Source organism: Dermacentor albipictus, unplaced genomic scaffold (assembly GCF_038994185.2).
Source record: "Dermacentor albipictus isolate Rhodes 1998 colony unplaced genomic scaffold, USDA_Dalb.pri_finalv2 scaffold_23, whole genome shotgun sequence".
Classification (NCBI taxonomy): domain Eukaryota; kingdom Metazoa; phylum Arthropoda; class Arachnida; order Ixodida; family Ixodidae; genus Dermacentor; species Dermacentor albipictus.
This window is the reverse complement of record NW_027225577.1, coordinates 1,730,899-1,755,706: the sequence shown is the minus strand read 5'-3', so window position 1 is coordinate 1,755,706 and position 24,808 is coordinate 1,730,899. Positions and strand designations below refer to the sequence as shown.

General features: G+C 41.8%; 2 protein-coding genes across 7 annotated transcripts in view; both read left to right on the top strand.

Moving 5' to 3' along the window:
- LOC139052443 (tudor domain-containing protein 7B-like) overlaps positions 1-4,870 on the top strand; it is a 101,108-nt gene extending 96,238 nt beyond the window's left edge. For all 3 annotated transcript variants that reach the window (XM_070529546.1, XM_070529548.1, XM_070529547.1), the window contains one exon: positions 1,771-4,870. In XM_070529546.1, coding sequence (XP_070385647.1) covers positions 1,771-2,003 — 233 coding nt within the window. In that variant the 3' untranslated portion in view covers positions 2,004-4,870. The remainder of the gene's footprint in view (positions 1-1,770) is intronic.
- Positions 4,871-5,018: 148 nt separating this feature from the next.
- The window catches only part of LOC135898898 (sorting nexin-17-like), a 33,059-nt gene continuing 13,269 nt past the window's right edge, over positions 5,019-24,808 (top strand). Inside the window, exons 1-8 of one of the 4 annotated variants that reach the window (XM_065428113.1) lie at positions 5,019-5,057; positions 7,140-7,214; positions 9,146-9,263; positions 10,594-10,769; positions 12,018-12,105; positions 14,822-14,906; positions 17,655-17,817; positions 23,579-23,719. In XM_065428113.1, coding sequence (XP_065284185.1) covers positions 5,034-5,057; positions 7,140-7,214; positions 9,146-9,263; positions 10,594-10,769; positions 12,018-12,105; positions 14,822-14,906; positions 17,655-17,817; positions 23,579-23,719 — 870 coding nt within the window. In that variant the 5' untranslated portion in view covers positions 5,019-5,033. Of the gene's footprint in view, positions 5,058-5,194; positions 5,645-5,867; positions 6,021-7,139; positions 7,215-9,145; positions 9,264-10,593; positions 10,770-12,017; positions 12,106-14,821; positions 14,907-17,654; positions 17,818-23,578; positions 23,720-24,808 lie in introns of those variants that run through there. The other 3 variants (XM_065428112.2, XM_065428110.1, XM_065428109.1) reach the window with 3 other exon arrangements.

Sequence of the window (24,808 nt, the reverse complement as noted above, 5' to 3'; positions counted from 1 at the left end):
TCTTCTTCGACGCCCTGCGCATGTGTCATTCCTCCTCTGCCGACACTCCTTCCATTGTTGAACCAGCAACGGGCGTGAATTCTTGTGGCGATTGTTTGTCTCACCTGGTGTACTATCTTTTTATTTTAAAAATAATGAAGCTTACTTTTGGAACGTCCCTCATAGTAGAGACAGACAATGCTTTTAAGGAATCAAAATTTTTAGTGTAGAGAAACGTTAAACTGATGTTCTACATGTAACAGCAATTCTGAAAGCTTCACTCTGACTGCGATTAAATTGGAAGCTGGAAAATGTACTGTATATAGGGGTGCACAAATATTTTAAGGTGCACAAATATTTTAAATTTCCAATACGAATTAAATATTCCTTGTTATTCAACTTGAGAATTCACTTTTCTAAGCTGTCGAATATTTGTTTCTTTAGGATATAAGAGGTTAAAACATTTATCGCACCATCAAGGGTGAGGCCTGTTCCAAATGATTATGCTGCACGATAGCTGCAGTTCCGCACAAGCAACAGTTCCTTAGTGAATGCATGGGACAGGCAACTTCTGCTCAGTAATTTCCGTTCAATAAGAATGCCTCGCTATAAGCAACCTACATAAGCAGCCAGTATACGAACTTGTTCTGATTTATAATTTGGCATGTTTCACCATGTTTGCATCTCTTGAAAACAATATGCAAGGCTGTAGTATCAGACGTCTCTCCTTCAGCAAACTCAACACTGTACATGCATCTGGTAATATACTGTTCCCTTGTTTCATTACTCTCATTTCCATAGTGCCCCAGATAATTGAGAACCGTTGTTTATCATTTACAAGCTCCTCAGTTGTCCGGACGTCTAATTGTGGACGGTATTGCAGTTGAACCTCGATATAATGAAGTCAGTAAAATCGCCACTTTAATTCATTATATCGAAATTTCGGTATCTTGAAATTGGACTTTTTATGCAAATTGGTACCATCACCAACAAATTTTTCTTGTGTGAAAGGGGCCATAAAATTTTTTGAATGGTGGGGTATCAGGAAAAATGAATTTAAAAAAAAATTATTTTGTTGAATTTGAGAGTCTTGGACCATATCTGCCACCTATGCAAAGAGTGAGCATGCCGAGACGACGTGGCACCATTTAAGCTGCCTTGCCGCACCTTTAGTATTAGAGGTTGCGTAATCTCGAGTTTCAGTGACCCATTGGAGCGAGAGGCAGAGGAAGCATTCGCTCTCCGCTGCCGGCACTTTTCCTTACAGCGTCATTCCAGCACGGGTGAATCTATCAGCCGCGAGGGCTGTGTGCACGCGAATGCGTGGCTGACTTCGCTTAATTTGTACTGCCAATGTGAAGATATCGTTGTCGGGGCGTGAAATCGTATCATTCGTCGCCAACTCCCAAATTCATCAAGATGAACTTTTTTCTTATTCAAGTTTGCTTTTTTCGATTCAGAAAATTCTGCGGCCCTTTTTCATGCAAGAAAAATCGATTGGCGACTGTACTTATTTGCATGAAAGATCGAATTTCAATAGAATGAAATTTCGATATTACGAAGCAAATTGCCGATTTTACAAACTTCGTTATATTGAGGTTTAACTGTATTCGAATTTTGCAACTTACTGAGCTGATGGTATTGTTCCATGTCGTATGCAATATTCCTGGTCAGCAATGAAATTCAGTGTCCCTGAAGTTTCTGTGCTCCAAAAATGGCTGTGGGCACTTGCTCATACAGTACGTAATGCCTTGCATGTCTGAACCTTTTCCTTTCTTTATCCAATCCTAGGTGTAGAACCTGTGCAGAACGACTGGAATCCGGTGGACTGCATCAACTTCCGAAACATTGTAAAGGACAGGCAGTTTGTGGCACGCATTGTGGCCAAGAGGCCTGACACCAAGACGGGCGTCGAGGGTGCCCAGCACCTAGTGGTGCGTCTCGTTGACACCTCCAGCAGCGATGATGTTCACATTGACCAGCTGCTCGCCGAGCGCAGTATTGTGCGCCTTGTCTCAACCTGACATGTACCATACGGTACACGATCAGCTTTATAGCTACTGCTGCTGGAAGCTTCGAACCCTCTCCTCTAATTGTCATGCCTTACTTTTTTGCACAATTTTCCTCTATATCATCATTGCCTTGCAACAATTTTTTTTGTTCCCTTTCTTGAACTGATGGAAAGGGACAATGAGTATGCGTACCTATGTTTTCTGTTGTGTTTCTACTACTGGCTAACTTATTATTGCTTGCAAGTTGCAGGCAGGTGCGAGATGACCTTCCACCATTTCTGTGTGCCAGGGGGAATCTGAAACAATGTTTTACTTTGACTGTCCCCCTGCAGCCCTTTGGTTTCATTAACTTATGGTCATCATGGTCTGCACCTACAGATTGTTAAATAGATGCCTCGATCTACTCATTTTCACCTCATTTGCAAGAGTAACTTTAATCGGTGGTAAGCCTCAGATTCTCTGCCTAAACATGCACATGCGAGGCTAACATTCCCGAGGATTCTTCTTTGTGTGGCATTGTAAGTAGAAGAAATGTCAGTTGGTGCACTTTGCTTTATTTAGACTTTTTGCCAAATTTTGTGAAAGCTAGTTTCTACGTTATGTTGCCTTACCGGACAGTTGCCTCTTGCTAGTTTGTGCTGAATTTGTGTGTGTACTTGCAGCTGTAAGTCTGCCATTTTCTCTAAAAGTTGTTTCACACCTTCATGCACCAATTGGGTTTACCTTTTTCAGTCGTCTGAAAAACCTTACATCCTGGAAAAGAAATTCCTGATGTAGATTGTGCATGCTTGCTGACTATGCACTACCTCCCCCCCCCCCCTCACGTGCCCCTCCTGAGTGCAGTGCACGTTGCGTGCACATATATGTAAAGATGTCATGTTGAGCATAAACACAAGCTTGTGTAGTGCCGTTGGCACAGATATATGCATTTCTGGGATTCAGGGCCTTGTAATGCTCAAGATTTATTTCTCTGCCTTCTAGTGACCTCTTATAGGTAGTGTGCTATGACATGGCCAAAACCTACCATTCTGTCATCTGGAAGTGTTGATCATGACCTTGCTGTGCTTGTTTAGCATTTTTAGTGGAAGCACTATTTTCTATTGCTGCCATGGCAATGGCAGAAAAACCTTTATTTGCGAATAAGCGGTATTAAGTCTCAGAAAAGAGGGTGGGGGAATGATGCAACGGCTGCTAAATTTTCATTTCTATGTGTGTACATGTTCATTGTGCCAGTAACCACACTTCTGTTCTTTTGCCTTTTTGGGTACTCTGTGGATTGTAGGGACAAGCTCAACTTTTTTATCTCCTTATGCAATAGCAATGGTACTGTGATCTATTAAGGAACAATCTTTGCTATGAGACCACCAGATGTGCAGTGCGATTCATCAGGTTTGAAACATACAGGGGGTTATAGAAACTGGAACATACACTGGATAACCTGTAAAGCAACATGGTGTTCAGCGTGGGTTTAGGTATGCTTAGCCCTGTTTCCCTCATTAATCTCGAGTTTTGCACATATGTTGCCTGTGGTAGAGCGTTGCATGGGGCTATGAGTGTTAACATGCTTGTTTTTATTTTCCCCCATATATGTGCAATATACTGAATTATGGATAGTTTGTATTGATTGTCATGCTTGTGCAATCATCTAGCCACTCTCCTCTTAAGCTTTTCCTAAGGTACCACATAGGCTTATGTTTGCTCTTATATCCCTGCTTGGGTGTTGTGATCTCTTAAGCATTTTTTCATTGCAGCATGTAGGCTGCTAATTTTGGTTTGTATTGTTTGTGCTGTGCTCTGACAAATTATTTGATGTATAATATTTTATTTAAATCTTTGTGAGTTTGCTTTCGTTATTTAGAAGCAATTCTATAGGTGACCTCTGTCTTTCTTCATGCTATTGTCTTTCAAGTTATGTCACTTGAAATGAGTGATGGGACAATATAGGTAGTTGAGTACTGTGGGCATAGCATTCATTAACTGTTATTTTGCAGGTATTTTCCTGTAACCTCGGTTACATATATTTCACTATATGTTACTCTATTGTGGCACCTTAAGTATGTGTTTAACATGAGTGGCACATGGTGCACTTTCGATTGCGATTGAATTTCTTAATTGCAATTGCCTCCTTTGCGCAAGCAGCCACTCACAGTTGACAATTGCGATCCAGATTGGGCTCAGTTGTGATAGAAAGTGGCCATGTGACATCAGTATAATATATGGTAAGCTCTGCATTGTTGCAACAGCATTGCAGAATGCTTGTTACAGCTCTGTATTTAACAGTAAAATCCTATTTAACATTTATAGTATCGTACAAGTACAGCAGCGCTTTGCAACTTACGGAGGAAATATTAAAGTGAGCACTGTAGTTGCTCCTGGGTACTAGTTCTAGAAACTAAAGCAAAGGTCCATGGATGCATCATTACTCTATGGATGCATGATGTGATTTTCTTTATTTAATTAGTGTAACAAGTGTGTTCCTAAGTCACTTATGAAAAAGCTCTGTGTTGTCAGAGACAAATATTAACTCAACCCTTTTGCTACTCGAGGGCACCTGGCATCAACATTTAGCTGTATCATTGATGATTAGGTATCCAACGCTGCAGTGCGTTAACATTTGGCCTTTTTTCTTTTTCTCAGTGCTGAGAAGTTACTGCTGCTCTCATACTCAGTGCCGTAAGCAAGTAGATGTTGGTGCCAAGTATTCCTTTTTCAAATTAGTTCCTAGATGCTCCTTTGCACCCATGTATAAGTTCTACATGTTGACATATGTGTATAGGTGCAGGAGAATGCCAAACAACAGGAGAAGGAATGTTACTGAGATCTGTACGTCCACATTGCTTATGCATTTTTCTACAATAAACCTGCATTCCAAATTGTGACCAAGCATTGCGTTTGACCTACCTCTCTAGAAGACGGCTAGGTGTTGAATGTGGCATGTGCCGGTAACACAAATAGGTATTTACCACCTAGAGCGACGCCACGCATTTTGGAAGAAATCATTTTCTTGGAGAAAAATAAAGACGCGCAAACGAAACTTGACCCATGCACTACGCCGCCCACACACAGGTGCGTACATTCAATTGCAAGGTTTACAATCCTGCCTTGGCCCAGACCCACCTTTGTGGCGCACGTCAACAGCATTACGTGGATTGGTTATATTATTAACTATGTTCCGTGGTAGAAACTTAAAAACAGCTGGCAGCACAGCGGCTACTACGCTACGCTAGCGCGCTGCCGCTGGGACTGCTGCAGATACCAAGCCCCCAAGCCGCGATGTGCTACGGGCCAACGTCCCTTTTTTTTTCTTTTTTTTTACATTTTTATTTTTTAAAGTGTTCGTCTTCAGCAGCCGTGCGCCAAGTTTTTAGCATGTCAAGCGGGCAAGCTTACTTCTGTTGTAGGTTTCCGTAGAGCTTTGCGCTATTTGCATTACACTGCGTAAGGACACAACCATTGCGGCGGAGGATCGCGGTGTTGGGTCGTCGTTCGGTCCAGGGGGAATGGCCAGCCGAAACATATGTAGCAAAAACATAGCTACTGCTACTTATTTTGTTCTCCATGTGCTCTGGTGAAGCCCCGTTGCTTGCTTAACGATGCATTTTTCCATACCGGATACGCAAGAACTTAAAGACGAAAGCGGCTCCACATACGTCGTAAGTAAAATTCGTGCGATCCGAGCAGCTTTGTTGAGGAACCCCGCTGTGTGTCGAGTTGAGCGGGATCGCGTAGACCGTGGCATAGTTGAAGTTTGTCTGGATTTTTGATGATCGGTTTTACCACTACCTGCCGCCACTCAACTTTTGAGGTGCACAAGCACGTGGATCTTGGTAGCAAGAATTCAGTCAACTCGCGTGTGTGTTTCGTAACTGGGGTAGTTTAGAGAACAAGTGAATGTTTTCTCACTACAGCTGTTCTTTTCGTCCCCTACACATCGCGAGCACTTCGATAGTTTGTGTATCATATGTAGGTGCAGGTCCTTCTTCCTTATTTCGGAACCATCTAGAGCTCGCCTTATACGCAGTTTTCAAAGTAGGCCACTGCTCCCGTTCTCCTTTTAGTATGGCTGTTGTGGTTTAAAACCAAAAACAGTGATTGGAAGACAGCACTTCAAGTTGTGTAACTTGCTGCGCAGTCCTCTTATCTGTGATCGAGTGTTGAAAACTTGATGAAAAGGTCCGCATAACACCTTAGTTATTTTATTTACATCTCGAAGGTTTTGTCACTTCAGATGAAGACGCGATGTGAAGAGAAGTATTACGTTGATGCTTCTCTACCACAAGGTGTCCAAGTATAGGTGAAAAATTCATCGTATCACGCATTTACAGAGAAAAAGTGTAACGGGATTTATTTTGTTACATGGCGCCATGCGAGACGTTGTAGGGTACGTATACATGTATGAACACGAAAATGTATAATAACATGTACAGATCACTAAAGAAAGTGTAGTAGTAAAGCTTACACTGATGTATATTTCGTTAAATAAAGCGCAGCATAATTGTGAGGATCGAAGCATCTTTCATATTGTACACAGTGCACTGCTTGAAAACTACATGTGACATTGTAACTTAAGTGTATAAGAGCTTGTCAGCTTGAAATAAGGGCCAGTGACATATTAGAAAGTTGCCACTGGTCGGAAAAAAGCTTTCCTATGTTTCTGCTCAAATGCTTTTTTGATTAATACACATTACTTCACATTGAAGAATTACTTCGGACTGCCTGGTACTGACTTGGTTTCAGAATGCGACAAAGAATGCATATACCAAAGTAGGGCACGTGAGAGAGCTTATGTGTTTTGACTGTGTTTAAAAAGTTAATTACTGCTCAACCCTGGTTATTTGAAGCTTCTCTTGTGGCAGGGGTGTTAGCTCCTCAACGTATAGCCTTTTGCAAAAAAATACTGGCTAATCCGCACATTCACCACATATACATTTGTTTGGCTTATTGGTGCAGTTCTGACAATCCAGACATTCTGTATGGCAAGTAGGAGAGTCCTTTTATTTCCCAAGGGTATTGTAACCTATGGCATACAAAAGAAATTCCTTTAAACAGTTGCAAACAACGTAGCCCATATAGGTTTGACAAAGGCTGTACAGATACCAGGGCTGTGCTCTGTGTAATGTAACTCTGGTGTGATGTTTCATCCCTCAGGCATATAACATACACGTGAATGGAGCCTTTCATTGTGCCGTTCGCTATAAGCAGCTCCACAGTCTGCATGATCAGGTGAGTAATTGCTGGAATTGTTCACTTGTCATCCATGTAAGAATGAGGAACTGGCATTTCAGTCCTGGGCTACATCCTAGTAAAGCAAGGGTGGAGTATGGAGACCTGATTGTTGAGTGCTATGTGTTGCGATAGCTCTGTTGCTGTGGCATCCTGAATGCAAGCCAACAGTTATAGGTTGTAGGTTGGATTACAGGCCACAGCAGCTAGATTCTTGCAAGGGAGGAAAATTGTCGTGTACCAAGGTCTGGTAGGTAATTAAAGAACTCCAGCTGAACAACACGGATCAGGAGTGCTTCACTGCAGCACCTGTCATGGTCCCTGTGTTGCCTTGTGGCATTAAGTCTTGTTGATGTATCTAGTGTATTGCTTTTACAACCATCATTTGTTAAACAGGTCTAGATTTAAGCAGAATTTTGAATCTCTTGCAGAAGGTGCGTGGTTTTGCTGCAGTGAGAATACGTGTCTGTCTTTTTCTTCGTTGTGTGGCTACATCGGTCATGTTTTTGAGATAAAATAACAGGCTTGAAGCATTTTATTCTTTTTGCATGCAAGGCTATTGAGTTTTTATTGCTGTGAGCCTGTCTTCATTGTCAGGCACATAGAATGCAAATAATTTTTAACCCTCCCCTGTTCAAATTAGGAGGGGAACAGAATAGTTCTCTTTTTTTGTTTTATTTATATTGCTGTCAAATGTTTCAAACTCGGTTTCACAATCATTTGAGAAGGAAAAAAGCTATAAAATGGTGACACTAATTGTTATATTACCTGTTAGAGGCATAATCTCAATACTAGTGTGTAAATTAGATTGAATGGAACCAGAAGATGTGCCATGTAATGCTGCCAAATGCTTTCTGCTGGCAGCTGAGCCCTTGTAGAAAGGAATGTGTGCCAAGAAACATAAGTTAGTATGCTGACTTAAGGCACTAGAATTGTAAGCTAGGCAAGTTCATGCTTGTTGAAAGGAGCTCCGAACAGCTCAAATGACAAGGGACAAAGAAGGTAGATGCGATCAAGTGTTGGCATGCAACTAAGATTTATTTAGGAAGAACAATAACTATATATGTGCTCAAGAGGCCATCGGGCATGCATGGAAACAATTGAAACAGCAAAAAAGTTCAGCAGTCGTGTTTTGTTTCAATTCCTTTCATTTTTCACTCTTTTTGCTATGCATAATTGGCTGGCATATAGCTGCACCCTCGCTATTGCCGGGGTCATCTACTAAGCAGGGCGCATGAGGAGAAATAATGCCCATGAAAAAAATCCTTAGATGTAATGCCCCAGGTTATGTTATTGGCCAACGAAGTTCAGGACCTTTACCATGCAGAACAGCTGAAGGTTTTTGTTGAGTTTATTTTTCCTTTTTTTTTTCATGCCTATGTGACAAGCCATGAGTTTTGTTACAACATAATATCTCTGTTTTGTCAAACAGTGGGATGCAGCCATACACCTTTCACTGCAAAACCAAGGAATGGTTAATTTACTTTTTAGACAAGGTTCTTTCTCTTGATCTAATCTTACATTGAAACACAATTCCATTTGACCAGTGTAATTTATTTCACATGTGATACCAACCTCCTTTATGCATTAAACCAATTATTTCGTGTGTCTGGTTGATTAGTCAGGCTTGCAGCTTCTTTGAGAATTTGTAATGACCAATTTAATTATGCCTTTTACCTTTCACCATTGGCTCAGAGACTGTGGTGCCATCGTTATCACCAAAATTGCTCACTTGGCATGGTACATGATAAGAAAAGAACAATGGAAAATGAAATGAATCGTTATATAGTATGATGCCTAGTTTCTCATTCGTGATCTTAATTGTCATTTTTGGGGAGCTTCCTCAACATTCCAGTCACTACAATTTGCAGAGTTTGCCTATTGGTTCTGTAGAAAAGGTTGCAGAATAGTATTCATTCTTTATTTTTCAGCTAAAAAAGGTGTTTGGATCAGCAGCACTCCCTCCGTTCCCACCGAAAAAGCTGTTACCATTGACACCAACTCAAACTGAGGAACGACGAGGATTTCTTGAAAAATACATACAGCTAGGTAGGTGTGTGTGGATGTCAGCTGTGATTTGATGTCTGTGTTCATGTGTTTTGTGCTTGTGTGTATTGCAAGCTCTCATGTGCAGTCATGAGCAACATAAGAGGGTTTGTTTAATTCATTCTTAAGCAACACTTACTCATTACATGTCGGTTCGAATCTCGCATATCAACTTCTTGCCATCACTTATATAGCCCCTCTCAACACACGAAAATATTGGCTTTGATCAGATGTTGGGACGCTCCCAACACACATGCTTGTGTGTGCTGCTCTTTCTTTTTTCTTTCTTTTCTCTTGTGTTTGTTACATCAAGTTTTGTGGACTCTTTTGTCTTTATAGCACTTTTCTTTTCAGTGTCTGTGTACTGAGGGCAGTTCTTCTTTGGCAGCTCACTTGAGGGAACTTGTGCATTATTTTTTTGAGGGGCAAATCTTTGAGAGGATGGCAATGTTTTTTTCGCATGAGCTGAGAGAACCTTAAGGTAATTTTAGTACTGTGGACAGATATGTTCTGTGTTAAATGACCAGTACATATCCTAAGGTGAGAGCACTGAAGATAAAAGTGACAATGAGGAAGTCTAGAGAAAATGGTTTCTGTGGTGATTGCCTACGACATGATGGTGTCTGAAGAGTTTGCAAAGTACAAGAGCCTTGGAAGTTTTCAGAAATAAACTACTGCATAATTGTTCACGCAAGTACTCTTTCTTCAAAGCATCTTGAACTCGCAAAATAGTTCCCGACTGGAACGACAGCTAAGTGGGTTAATGCTCATGACTACAAAGAGTGAAGATATAAGCTTTCTCTTTGCATATTGTCTTGTTTAACATATTTATACAAGGAATGCGTATACATGCAGCCACTATGGTCTTCTGAAAGCAATTCTTATGTTGAAAAAAAAAAGCAATGAATTATTAGGAGCATGTAATAAATACAGTTCATTTTTTAGAGGGGAGGGGGGGGGGGTGTAGGGGAGGGATCTGGGACTTCCTGGAACAAATGGCACTTTTACTACCAATCATTAGCTACAGAAGAATGTCTTAGTGTCTGGTGAGCTTGATGACAAATCATGCTTACTGACCGTTTGCTCTGTTGCATTTGCATGTTATGTGTCATTTTAGTTTAGGTTTGAGCTAACAATTTCTTCAAGACATTTCTTTTTGCTGGGTATATTGCCATTAGCCACAGTGGAAGTTGTCCTCGACAAGTAATAGCATATACTGAATGCCTGCCTTCATTGCTTGTTTGTGGGAGCCGAGAAAACTCGTTATAAGTAGTGATGGATGGCCCTTAGCCAACAGCAGAAGTACCTGCTCATGGCTGTATTGTCTTTGCAGCCAGCCAAGATGCTCGCGTCTCATCCGACGAGGCTTTCACAGGCTTCCTGCTGTCTGCTCAGCAGGAGACCATCGGTGCCCCTCCCAAGGAGGTTGACTTTGACGTGTTTCTAATGAATTGGCAAAAGGTCACCGTCTCTGTGCTCTCCACAGACCCCACTGACGTGGTTATGGATGTAAGTTGTCTCATCTTACAGCAGTGACTGAAATAGGTGTATGTGCATGCATGCATATGCTTAGGCTGCGTTGCAAGAGTACAGTCAATTGCAAAAGTTTACGGTACATAAGAGTCACGAAGAGCTGAATTTCAGTGAAACCAGGGCACATAGCCTTGAATTCAAAGTTTTAATTTAAAGTCGTTTTTGTGACCACCACTGTGATCCATAAAATTATAAGTGCCATTTCTAAACAGAGCCAAAATTAACATTTCTTGTGGAACCAGTGCCCCGCAAACGTTTGCGGTCGATTGTATCTACTTCACATAGCCTTCATAATTCGTTCAGGTACCTGGACCGAGGTCATCTAAACGTTTCCTCAATACTCGTGAAGTCATAGAGCACTAGCAGTGGAAATAAGGAATTGTAACCTAATATTGCTGTTAACTTTAAAATTTATTTCTATATTCAATATTGGAAGCTGTATATTGTCACAGTCAAAGTGATCCTCACGGGGCACCACCAAGCCGCTTTGAATGGGACCAAAAATAAATTTTAAAGGAACACCAAATAGGTAAACAACTTGCGCTGTATTCATTAATCACCTTTGTGCGATAACAAAGAACTCATTCTTGCCATGAAAGAAGGCTTTTGATGAGCCAGAAAAGATGCTAAAACGAAAGACGAGTTGGCAATGCTGCCTTCAATTTCTTTTGCTTATATGAGAAAAATATTTTTTAGAGTTTTGGGTCATGAGGGAAGTGGTCAAAAATATTTTGCGTTCGCACCCTAGAGGGTCAATGGGACATGTGCGTCCTACTCTTTGTAAAAACATTTAGTATCAGTGGGACAAATACATTCCATACATAAAAAATAAACGGCTTGGCATAGCAAAGTTAAATTTGTTGTAAACTATTTCTAAGCACCTCATTTATTCATACCTCACAGAAAAAGCTGAGTTTTGTAAAAACTATAGGCTGTTCTACAAAAGGGTTTAAAAAATGTTTTGTTTGTATTGCTCTCTTTTTTTTCTTTCTTTACAAATGGATTGCCAAGATATAATTGAAGCGGGACAGATGTTTTAGCTCAGATTGCACTATTCACTTGCTTCCTAAATTTTTCTGTACAAGCTATAACTAGTGTCTCCAGACATCAGGTTATAATTGTCTTGCGTGAAGCAAGAGCAAACTTGAAAAAATTTGATCATGGTAGCTTACTTAACTGCTTCCCAGTTACAGGCTCTTATCATTCTTTGTGTTCTCATTGCAGGCAGCAGCAAGGGAGATTGGATTGCCTCCAGACCTCATATGCTACTTTGCTTTGTTTTTAGTAAAAAGGACAGATGCGGACATAATCAGTGAGTCTCAACTTAAACTATGTTCAAGACATTGTGCATTTTAATACCTTTATCATTTTTCATGACAAGAGCACATGCAGGAAGACTAGCTGTTACATAAGGCTTTATCAGCTTGAGCGATTATATTGATAAAGCTGATGTGAAAGTAAAGAAAGCAAGATTCAATGTGATTAAAAGCTTTTTGTTGCCTAGATATTAGCAGGGTTTGGAATATTGCCCCAGTTGTGCCACTTTGATATTCAAGCAAATAGGTGCGCCAAATTACGCCAGAAGTGGAAAAATAACCGAAATTGTGCCACGCTGAGCCAGAACAGCTTTGGCAGGTGTCAGTGAAAGATCACCAATGCAGCACAGGGCATTGTGTCGTTGATCTCTGAGGGCATGTAAAAGTAACTTTTGTATTCTGGCTGCCAGTGGGTGCAAACAGCCACACCCAATTAAGTCCCATGAATAAAACTCCGGACATAGGAGGTCTGGAGCTAATCTGCAACTAACTGTTGGTGAAGCGGAATCACGTGGTTGTGCTGGGGCCTTTTCCGTGGAAACTCATGCTGTTGGCCACGTCTTTTCCCTTGTTCTTTGTTGTGTTTTGTTTTGATATGTGCCACTGCCATGACAGTTGCTCCTTATCACGGTGCGCAACCCCATGATCGTGAATCCTAGTATCACGTCACTTGCATTGCTGCGCAGTATGATTGCCATGATCAAAAAGCTTGAACTGAGAGTGTGAGTGGCAAGGGAAGGTGCGTGCAGCAAGGGGATTCAGAAAAGGGGAGGCCAAGAGAAGAGGAATGTCGCTCCCTTTAGCTTATTGAGTGGGCTTGCACTCAATCACTCAATGTGGATGCCAGACGTCTGGGTTCTTTTAGTGAGTGGCAAAGCAAAATCAGCCACATGCATAATCTTGGTTTGAGCTAGTTGGCATTGTTGCATTACTTAGAAATATCTTTGAATAAATCACTGCTGGGTTCACTAACTGTAGTGTCTTCACAACTTCTTTTGGAAAACATTTCCAATCACTTCACCAGCACTTAATATAAATGTAGTAGGAGAAACGCCTTTTGGCTTCTCTTGAACACTTATTTAATGCTGCAGAAAGCAAAGGCTTTTGACTGTTACCCCACTTAGTTATAATAATGCTCTAAATTAAAACTTGTATTCTCCAGACAGCTGAAATAATAATATATCTGTGTTACAGACTGCTGTAAAACCAGAATTTATCTGCTCCTATCTGCTCCAAAATGAAATTTAATCTGCTAAAAAAAGTGCCACAAAATAACTTTGGGCATTAACATCCCTGTATGAGGAAAACTCATTTGGTGAGGTAGAAATATACTTGACCTAGTGTGCGCGCTCAACAGAGAAACAAGTGAATAAAAGCCTAACTTTGGCATTTTGCACCTTGTACATGTCCCTAGTATGTAGCTTGTACACACGAAGTCCCACCTGGTGTGGTTCATAAGAAGCTGTGTAACGACTGTGGAGCTACCATTGGCAAGCCTGAGAACCTCAAATTATGCACGAAGCAGTGAGAAAATTACATTGTGAAAAGGCACCATGTTTGTGACATGCTGTCAAAAAGGCATCAAATTGACTAGAACTTGGGATCAGTAATCTATCCAGAAAAAGTCACAGTTTCATCTGACAGGCAAAGCATCGATTGCGATATCAAGTTAGTAGACACCTATATGGAGTAAGGATAGTAGCTCTGTCGGCTGCGCAAACCTGTAAACATTCGCTTGCTAATTAAATTAATGAGCATGGTGTCACGCATGCACAGGCAAACATTAACACACCTTTCTCGATGAGCGCTGACACTCGCTGTGAAAATGCTGGCATGAGGAGGAGCGGCAGCAGCAGAGAATGAATTTAGCTTCATGCTGCCTCTCGCTTCAACACAAACTAAGCGGCCAGAACACAGTGCACATGAAGCTATGTGCCCCTGGCACACCTAGGCTCTGTACTCATCGCAGATCACTTTCAACATAGGGCCCACGCCATACGCGGCAGCTGCTGGAGTAGAACCCCCTCCCCCCAGTGTGTTATGCGTGATGAAAGGTGGTGTGCTTCCTCCCCGCTTTTCTCCCTTGTGCACATGAGATTGAACTCCCATCGTCCGCTCACCCTCGCACGCTTTCACTCGCACATACAGCATATAGCACGCAGCATCGATGTTATCGCCCTTGGCCTTTGTACGGAACATCACGGTGATGCCCACAGCGATGGCAGAAATGCACCTGGAGTGTCTATATAATTGCTATCGTAATAAAAGTGGCCATCAGCACGTCAAGTGTTAGGCTTATCACGCACTGTCTATAAATCACGAGAAACGCTACATTGTATATAAGGCAATATGCTCAACATTTATTCATGCTCACTGTGCCATTATATTTGTGTATGCCTCGCTGTTTTTTCACAGATATTGTGACAATTAGCCGATACGGGGCTCCAAATGTTAGTTATAATTTTATCAGTTTTACGATGATAACACATTTTATTTTATATGTATATAGATGCCTACATAAATGTGAACTATATTGCTATGGAGAAAATAGAAAAAAAACAGAGCACTTATAAAACTGAGTTTTACCAAATTGTCTAGTGTTTGCCTGGACTCTCAATACTTTCAACTTCCTTGAAGCAAGAGAAGTTGGCAAGTTATGCATGCACTTCCTGAAGTGCTCTTTATAATTTTCTTGCCTCTTTGCTTTTCCAGTTCAGAAACGGCTAGAAAACTTTGAGGCCCCTTACCTCTCCCAAACATCAGCTGGTCCAGGTCACTGTATTGTTATCAGGAAAAGGTATGCCAGCAAAGCATTTTTCAGCTTTGTTTAACCTTTGAATAAAATTAAGTGTAGTTCAAGATAACTGAATGCAACTTATAATGGATAATTTTTATGTTTTACTCAAAAATTTGAAAAGACGATAGTGTTGTAGAGCACTTGGTACATGTCTGCCCTGTACGTCACATTCTGCATGCATGTTAAATGTAATTTGCACTTTGTGTTTTGTAGTGGGCTTGGCCTCTTTGCAGTGAAGAACAGAAGTGTTTTCATCACTGCTGTTCTTGTATGTCGTTCTGGTACAAGCGAGAGGTGGTGGATTTTATTCCCAGCTGCAACATCTGTGTTTTGACAATGATGGAATTAAAACATGTTGGTATACTTAGATATACACGGTGATTCACATAACTTGTGTCAAGAATTAAAAAAGATAAAGTGGTTAGCCACAGTTGAATGAAACCAACAGCGTATGGTTTGCTGTCATGTGGCGCTCCTTAGAGTATCTTTATATCTTGCTTACTTAGTTGATTAACTAAGGTGAATTATGCAAAATTGTAATATTCACTTTAGGGCCTAGTGTGTGTCATTGTGTTGTAGAGGGGGTTCAGAAACAAAGAATACAATTTTTTGTGGCAACGTACATGCTGTGTGGCGACATTTTTTGGCGATTGAAGAAAGCATGCAAAATACGAAATAAAACCATGTAACTGCACTCGCGTGCTATCGTATTGCAGCGCTTTCAACTGTGCGTCGAACCTATCGCTTATCAAGGACGACAGTGCTACCTTTCTGTGCACCACAGTCAAAGATGCTGAGCACTGTAAAGCCGACGCGTAGAGCCGCGGCCACTCACTTCACCAAGGTCCACGCGCACGAACCATGGTTGAGAGCGCTGCTATATGATAGTGCATGAGCGCAGTCACATGGTTTTATTTCATATTTTGTGGGCTATCTTTAAATGCTGAAAAAAAAATCACCACACAGCGTATATGTTGCCACAGGAAATTAGATCTGTCATTTCTGAACCCTCTCTACAATGCAATGAAATGCACTTGGCCTTAAAGTGATTGAAAATTTTGCATAATTCATCTTTGTTAAATAACTAATTAAGTGGAATATAAAACATACTCTAAGGAGTGCCACATGACAACAGAACATATGCCGTTGGTTTCATTCAGCTGCGGCTAACCACTTTTTTTAAAATCCTGGGCATAGTTACGTGAAACACCCTGCATGTGCACATTAAAGAACTCCAGATGGTCGGGATTCATCCAGAGTCCTGCATTATAGCATTTATCATAGCCTGTGTGTGGACGTTGGATGCTACAATCAATCAATTGATCAACTTATTGGTCTGTTTTCTTTTATGTTAAATTTCAATAGCCAAACCTCGGAACCTCAGTTCATCCTTTTTTTAATTTTCTTAGGGGGTACAGGTCTTTAAATAATCCTTCATTTGTCACGAGAGGAGTTCTGCCACCTCAACTGGATCAGTTTATAAGGTGGCCATGGCTTGCACAATGAACGTCAGTTATTATATAGCTAGTTAAACAAGTCCACAAATCAGTTTTTAATTACTTAGCATGCAGTATCATTTGCGGAATTGAAACTGAGCAGTGCTGAAGTCCGGTCTATTTAGCAGAAATCCAAAGAGAAGCACGAGTATTGGGACATCCATACTTAAAATTGCGTCACAATGCATTGGCATCCCACTTACAATCCCCCCAGGAAGCGTTTTCTGATGCACTGTGGGACAAAACAAAAAATCATATTTCATGACGCATTTTTAGGATGAGTTTCTTGAACTTAGTGCTGGTCACAGGTAGTATTCCCGTTAACATGTTAGCACTGACTTGCTTCAATTCTTTTAAGGCGAAAGCCTTTCTAGACTCGTGGTGAAGTTTGTGTCAGCGCACCTGACCGCCAGAGTGCCAAAGAGTGTCCACCCAAGCGTCATCATGCCATATGAAGGCAGATTAAAGACAGATTAAAGAATGAAAAATGATTGATAGTGACAGTTCGTGAATGATGACGTTATAGTAGAGATTGGTAGAGGTTAATAATGACTAGCAGTGACTAATAATGACTACTAATGACTAATAATGACTACTAATGACTCCAAAATGACCAATATGTCTAACGGTGGCTTGTAATGACCACAATTGATTAGAAATGACTAGAAATGCCTACTAATTGGTAGCAATGACTACTAATGAATTGTAATTACTTCTAATGACTATGAAATGACCAGTATGTCAAACGACAGCTTGTAATGAGCACAATCGATTACAAATGACTAAAACTGCTGACTAGTGAGCAGTAATGACTAATAATGACTGAAATGACTTGTAATGACTATGAAATGACCAATATGTCTAACGACAACTTGTAACAACTACAATTGATTAGAAATGACTAAAAATGTTTTTTATGACTAATATTGACTTAAATGACTTGTAATGAATACTAATGACTATGATATGACCAACAAGTCTGACAATTGCTTGTAATGACCACAATTGATTACAAATGACTAAAAAGCTTAGTAGTGAGCAGTAATGACTAAAAGAAAAAAAAGAAAGAGAAGAGGCAACGAGAAGGAGGGGAATGATAAGAGGAGGAAGAGTAGGCTTTCGCCGTTCACCTCTTAAGAGAGATCTTAAGAGACCCTGTAATTTTTTTGTCAACAGAAGTTCAAGCTTGTTATTACCTTTCTACTAGTTCATGCAATAATGACAAATCCTTCTTATTTTCCTGTAACTACAGCTACTGGGACAGCGGTTGGGACAATGCACTGATGGATGACCGTGTAGCTCTGAACCTAGCCTACGTGCAGACGTTAAGTGACGTGGAACGTGGCTGGGTGGTTGTGCCCAAAGACACGCAGCGACAGCTAGCCACCCTTCAAGCCAAGGGCTCCAAAAAGGAGGTCTGCTTGTTTTTTAACGTATCCAGTGCAATTCTGCGGAACTTCTGCAAACACTGAAGTCAATTCTCCACACTGGCATGGTAAAAGAAACATCTGCGCTGCAAGATTTTTTTTTACCATGGCAGTGCAACTTTTTAGTTATACACACAATGCCAGTGTTATCTGTAGCATGATGGTTAAGTTCATCACCATTGCTGTCATCTGGTTGGTTATGTGTTATGAGGCTGCACCTGAACTTTATAAAGGACAGGCCTTATTTTCACTGTGAAGGAAAAAAATCATAATACCTCATGCAGTGCATATGAAGTTGGACATTGATAGCGTGGTGTGGGGTTTCCGTGAGCTTTGTGCTTGCTGTTGCCGGCTGGCGTGAACACTTTATGCAGAAGCCTGATAATAACACTGATTATGACTGCTGCAGTGCTGCGAGAAGCTTTGGCACAGGTCACTGACATTCATAATATTTGGAAAGTCCAGCACTTCGCAAATATGCGAAACTATGAGCTGGGAAGCCAGGCTATTTCAGAAGTAGCAAAACGCTTCGCAGATGGTGAAGCAAATTCATAGCTATGCCAGAAGGCCTGCCAGTTAAATGTTTCGTAAGTCACAGATTGCATTGCAAAGGTCCTGCTCCTGCATGTAGCGAATCTAGATTGTAATATAGTTGGCTTGTTAAGACTGTGCAAACTATAAACAGTGTATTTGCTAACACAGGCCCAAAACCTCCACTCTTAACGCTGCACCCTGTCTCATGCGTCCATGCGAGGATTCACACTATGTGTGAAACCAAGAGAGCTGTTGGTACTCCAAAGAGCAGAGGAGCGGGTTCTGAGCCATGGAAGAAGTACAGTGCGGTTCTCTGTTAAAGGGAACACCCATTTATTATATTTGTGTACTGATAACAGCTAGTTTGCTACATGAAGGCGTGCAGACTACTCTTTAATGCCTCTGTTAACCTTTTTCAACATTTGGCATTTTCCACGAAAAAAACAAAAATTCTTTCATTCTAAACCTCCTGTACGTGACCAGGTAATACCCCTGACACACGGGCACTCTAAAGTCCTTTATGTAAGGGTACATCTGCCGAAAAGGCGTTCAAGCGCAGTGACACATGATAAAGGAGTTTCTCCCTTAAGGCAAAGTTCCTTTGCAGGAAAGGAGATCGCGCATCTACTTTTCGAGAGGAGAAGGAGTTACTCTCGCACACAGTGTGCACAACTTGTCAATAGAAGGGAACCTACCACACAGCTACAGTGCCCCATAAGTATTCTTTTTTTTTTACCTTGCGAAAATAAATTTTGTGGGGTATTGTGATTTGTTGAACAGTGAAGATTCAGTCTAGCTATACTCTCAAATGCTCGCATCATGTCGCTAGTGCCGCCATGTTGAATTCAGGGAGTGTCATTTCCTGCGTTGTCTTTGGTGTGTTCACATCGTGAAAGCATCATTTGTTACGCATGTAGGCCCACCTTCCGCGGTTGGCGGCTTGAGGGGACACTGCCGAAGCAGTCAACATGAAGCATACTCATGATGAGTGGACATTTTGATGTTTTCCACTTTCGCCTTGGCTGCGTTTATCTCATCTTCAAGAGATCCGTGAGCGACAAGTGTCAGAGCGACCTCAACTCTTGCTTCAACGCTAGCGTTTTGCTGAACCATGATGCACATGTGCAGTTTTGTCACACAATCACAATTGTGTGAATAACACATTCAATAAAACGCGTTACACCTGCACACACGAAGGAAAGGACAAAAAGGCGCGAAAAAGGACAACAGAAACATGGCCAGCACCAGAATAAATACAGCATGCACAGCTATTCTAGTACACTGCAGCATAGCAAAACACCGACTGTACATAGTTGCTAGACCAATTTAAATTGCTGCTAAGAGTGCAGAAATTTGAATAGAATTAACTAATATGCGCATTATAAGCCATCAACAACAAAAAAGTTTTTGGGTTCCACAGTAGCTAAATGTAATCCAAATACACAGCTTTTTAAAAATGTTTTCTCTCTTGCTGCTTTAACAATCTTATGGCGTTCATCTGAGGAACCACCTAACGAAGTTAGTGCAGTGCCTTGTGTCATTAGCGCAACTCCTTTCTGCAAAGGGTCCTTCATAGCAACAAAAGGAGTCTACTGCAAAGGACTTCAGTTTTGTCCATGTGTCAAGGGTATAAGACCAAATGACAAGGTTGTGAATGAAAACAAAAATGGTTTATTTTTTGCAGGAGTGTACACAATTGCATGCAATGTGCTCAGTGGTCATGAAATTAGCATAGGGATTTAATTGTGAAATGGTAAGAAGCGACTCCGCTTCTTGGTGTGACTCAGCGGTACCTGGCACTTCATGTAATATATTCTCGAGCGACCCTCACAATTCCGTCTGGACAAATCTACTTGCTTTGGCCCGAGCTTCAGGCCAGTGTTCAACGGCATGTTACTGGGCATCTGTGTTTGGTCATTCAACATGTTTTTTCCTGGAGGAGTTCAGGCGCAGGTCTTGAATTTCATGCATTAATTTTCCACGCTTCCTTGCACTTGGAACAGATGTAATCAGTGTCTCTGCAACCTGTAGTCGAAAATGCACCAAGTTTAGGAGATTTGTCCTTCCTCCTTCTGGGTAATCTTTGATATACAATAAAGAGCTTCCCTCTTTCTTAAGATTTCGTTATGTTTGGAGGTTATTACGTTTGGCTTATTTGCCGAAGAATGTAGGCAGGGATCATTGTGGTACTAACGTCAAACAACATTCCACCGAGTCAACGTGGACACTGAGATTCTGACAGTGATGGCAAATTAGAGGTCGGTGTGAGAACAAGACAATGGAGGTTTTCCCAGAACTTCAGCAAAAGATGGCAGGACCTGGAGAAGCTTTACCTTCTGGCGAGCTTGGGTCATTGACCTATCCCCAGTCATCAGTGAAACCTTTGGTCTGGTATGCTTGCTTCCCCCTTGCCGGGAGCAGCTTGGGGGGGTGGCACATGGCCTTTGTATCAAGCTGCTTCTCCTCGAAGGCTGTGTGCTGTGCCGAGACGAACCACCAGGCTGGTTGATTGGGACAGTGCCCATTTCTTTAGCGAGTGATATTGAGAAGACAGAGGGTGTTTAAGAGACATCCTCAGTGTGTGGAGTGTGCTCTCCCAGAACGATGTAGTCTGCTCTGACATGTAACCTGTAGGTGCGTGCTACATGTACTGCGCTCCATGCTCTGGCCAGTACGAGTATGCTTTTTCCTGTAAATAAGTTTGCCCTTTTTCCCCCTTGTGAATAAATGCCCCATTCTATTCCTCCAACCTCCATACCTCGTACTCATAAAAAAGTTGGCAACTCTCATCGTAAGTGTTCGGACAACTGCATATGCCCTCCTAGCCTCCATGTGATGCCCCACTAGCGTAGGCCAGTTACCCGTTTTGAGATGCACCGGTGGCCTAGGCTGGAGAAGAGACCTTCAATGTGACGTCAGACTCTGAGACCACGACAACCCCGAATTCAACAGGGTGTTTGAATACTGTGTAGGTTTGTGCTGTGATATATTAAAAAACAGATTTGGGTACATACTTTTCAAATATAGCTGTATTGAGTAGTAGACGGGTCATCTTGCTGCCAGTGAGGCTGTAGCACTTCATCTCAGGCCGAGGAAAACATTGTTTCCTTCTCTATTCTCTATTCGTTCCTCTGAACGTTGTCTGAAGAATGTATTTCTTGCAGTAATGCATCTGGCAGCTTGCTTTCTTCTTTGCGGGCAAAACACTGGGAAAAGTCTTTTCTGGCCAAACTCATCTTCGTCGTTCTCACCGAAATGTGATACGTTATTGGAAGCAATGTCCTCTAGCAACATAATTTCTGCTCAGTGCTTTGTCACGTTGTGAGACTTTTGCATCTAAAATGTTGTAAAGAGTGCACACAAGAGCTCTGAAAAGAAAAAGGAAAGTAGGAGATGAACCAATGCATGCGGCTGGTTATCGCATGTGTGAGGAGCGAAGGGGGTCACTTCACGCCCATTATCACACTTTCTACATATTTATGACCATGCACTAATTCCGCTGCTGCAAGAGCTTTCTTAGGAGCAAGGCAATATACTTTGTTGTGTGTACAGTCTGAAGGATTTTACCTATTTGACAAATTTGTAAACATTACAGGGCACACGGGAAAATGAGAAAAGAAGTTTTATTTGCACTTACCTGCTGAAGCTGCTACAGGCACGACCAAGCTGTTTGTTTAGGTGCATAGGTAATGGATGTTTAGTTAGGTGGGGCTGTAAGCATGCAGATTGCCAGAGAGGAAGCACAAGATTGAGGTAAACTAAACAAAAATGCCTACTTTTCAGCAAATGCTCCGTAATAAATGTATTTGTAGAATGTACACGATTGTGTGCATAGCATTGCAAAGGACCCTTCACCACATCTGGCCATCTTGAGCTGACGAGCGCAGTGCATACAATGTATGCTAACAATAGTGCCTACAAAGTACTGCACTGCTATGTGCCATAATAGGAGCTGAAATTTTACTGTGCCAATCGCACAAGTGTGCTTGCATAAATTGCAGTGCTGTGACATCACTTTCAGTAATAGGTGACTTCGAGAATTATTCAAGGCAACATCAGTTATTTGTTTGATCTGTTGCTTCAATAGACAATTTAAAGTTTAGAGAAGTAATAAAACCTATGAACCGCATGTCTGTGAGTCTTTGTTTTACTAGAGTAAGAGGGATAGCAAGAGGGACCATACTTCCATTTCATCTGCTAGTTCTCATGTCGTGCAGTCACGCACGCAGCAAATGCAGCTATATGCCATTTCCTGTTGGGTTCCAATGCGCAATCATGCTCTTTGACCCGCTTACGTCTGCCTCGCTGCTCGTGACTGTGGTACCTACTTATACCGCTAATCAGGTGTACTCGCGCAGAGCATGCAAAATTGTGCACTGTGCAAAACGAAACAAACGCAACAGCTTGCGCGCGAGACCCTCACCGGAAGTGCGCCGCTTGGCAAAAATGGGTGAGAGAGAGAGAGAGAAAAAAAAAAAAGAAGGTGGGTCCAGTGACTTATCCGTCACATGATCCTCCGGCTCTGGGAGAACTCGGAGAAGGAATTTCGCTTGCGGAGGCTAGATGGGGGCAAGTGGAGAAACTGTCTATGTTGTTGGTGGTGATGCTCGCCTCCTGAAATCATGGGTTTGCCGCACTTCAAATATTTCTCTCTCTGCTATTAATGAACTAGCTTGAAAAATTCTTGCGGTAGAACACTCCTTGAAGGACACGTAACAACTTCCAATGTACAACCGAAATTTGCTATGTGACCTGGTGAAGGGCCCCTTTACCAGACTCAGTTTCAAGAGAGAGAACAAAGCAAGTTTATTTTCCCTGCCTGTTTTCTTCCTTTTGCTTTAGGACCAGTACAAATAAATCAGCTTTCGAGTCGCAAGGATACGGTACTGGGAGATCCCAACCAGCCATTATTGTTTCTTGATAAAGTAGAAGGGTTTAAGTTAGCTTCCTTACCTGCTAGGCGTTCCCTTTAAGGTTGAACCATACTGTACATTCATTCTGGTTCTTAGCTGTCTTGTCTGCCACTTCTGTAAGACCTTTTATGTTATTGAATTGTTGGTTTTGCAAATCCATAAAAAGTGCGACAGAGTACTGTTGTGCAGAATATAAGCTAATTAGTAAGCTAGTACTGCTTACTTATTGGTATTAATTTTTTGCAGAGAACATGTGGTGTGCATTTATGGCTGTGTTACTGAATTCCTTTTTATTCCTGTAGTATCTACAACTGGCACGGACTCTCAAGTATTACGGCTATCTCCAATTTGCTCCCTGCTTTTGCGACTATCCACAGCCTGATACTCGGGTTCTCATAAGTGCTGGTGGCAGAGAGCTCAACTTCAGGCTTGCCTTAGCACAGGTAAGTGGGCATTAGTTAAAGGGTTCTTATCTCACTTATTGATATGATATTGCTAAGCCGCTATTATGTGCCACTGCCAAATTCGAACATGAAGAGAAAGTGTGCATAATGTTACTTACAAATAGCGATAATCTTTTTCATTCAGGGCCGCTATCTTGTACACGTCCGAAAAGCGGACGTTCGATTTCTCCTCACACGATTGGACTAGATTGCCCTCGGCCGCGATATTGGCGCAGCCTGGACAATCGTACGAGGCGAAATCGAATGTCTGCTTTTCGAACTTGTACAAGATAGTGGCCCTGATATGCATTGCACAGAGTGTGCTTGCATAAATGTCTGTGGTCACATTATTCAGCATAATATGGTCATGTAGGGTCCGTGGGTTACGCTGCATGCGCGACTAGCACAGAAAACAAGCTCGGGATTTATCCCCACACTTGGTCAATCCGTAATGCATCCCCAACCAAATTGTGCAACTAAATTGCAGCCGTTTGGGTTGTCCCACTAAGACAAAACGGTGACATACACATGAGAAAGTATTGCTCAGGATATAAACAAAAGGAAATTTGGTGGAGGGTTTTGTCTTCGTAAACAATAGTAGGAGAGTAGGAAAGCCTCTCGGCTCACTTTTTTGTTGTGAGTGTTTGGGTGTTTGGGCTTGCTTACGGGGCAACCAATAGCTGGACGGACAAAGAATGTTTCACTCTTGGACATTCTTCTATTTAACTTCCTGTTCACTCGGTGTAAAGTCCTTCCTCTTCACCGAAGGGACAGATATTGTCCTTTTTTTTTTGCAAATTTAGGACGAGCACATGCTGCTTTGCCACAGTGACTGGGGGCAGCAGAAAGGGGGCTGTGTCTGTGTTCTCACAGGTGTCTTACACCAGTCACCTCATTTCATGTGTCCGTGCCCTGGTGCGCTTTTTTTGAGTAGAGGTGCATGCTAAGTTCACTTCAGGGCGCCGCTCACCATTCCTGCATTAAGTGTCAACCTCAGCGTCGGGATGAAAAAAGAGAGCGAACGCGGAGCACAGCGGAAGATGAAAGGCAGCGAAAGCAAAGAGAGTGCTAGGAGGAAAGCAGAGGAGG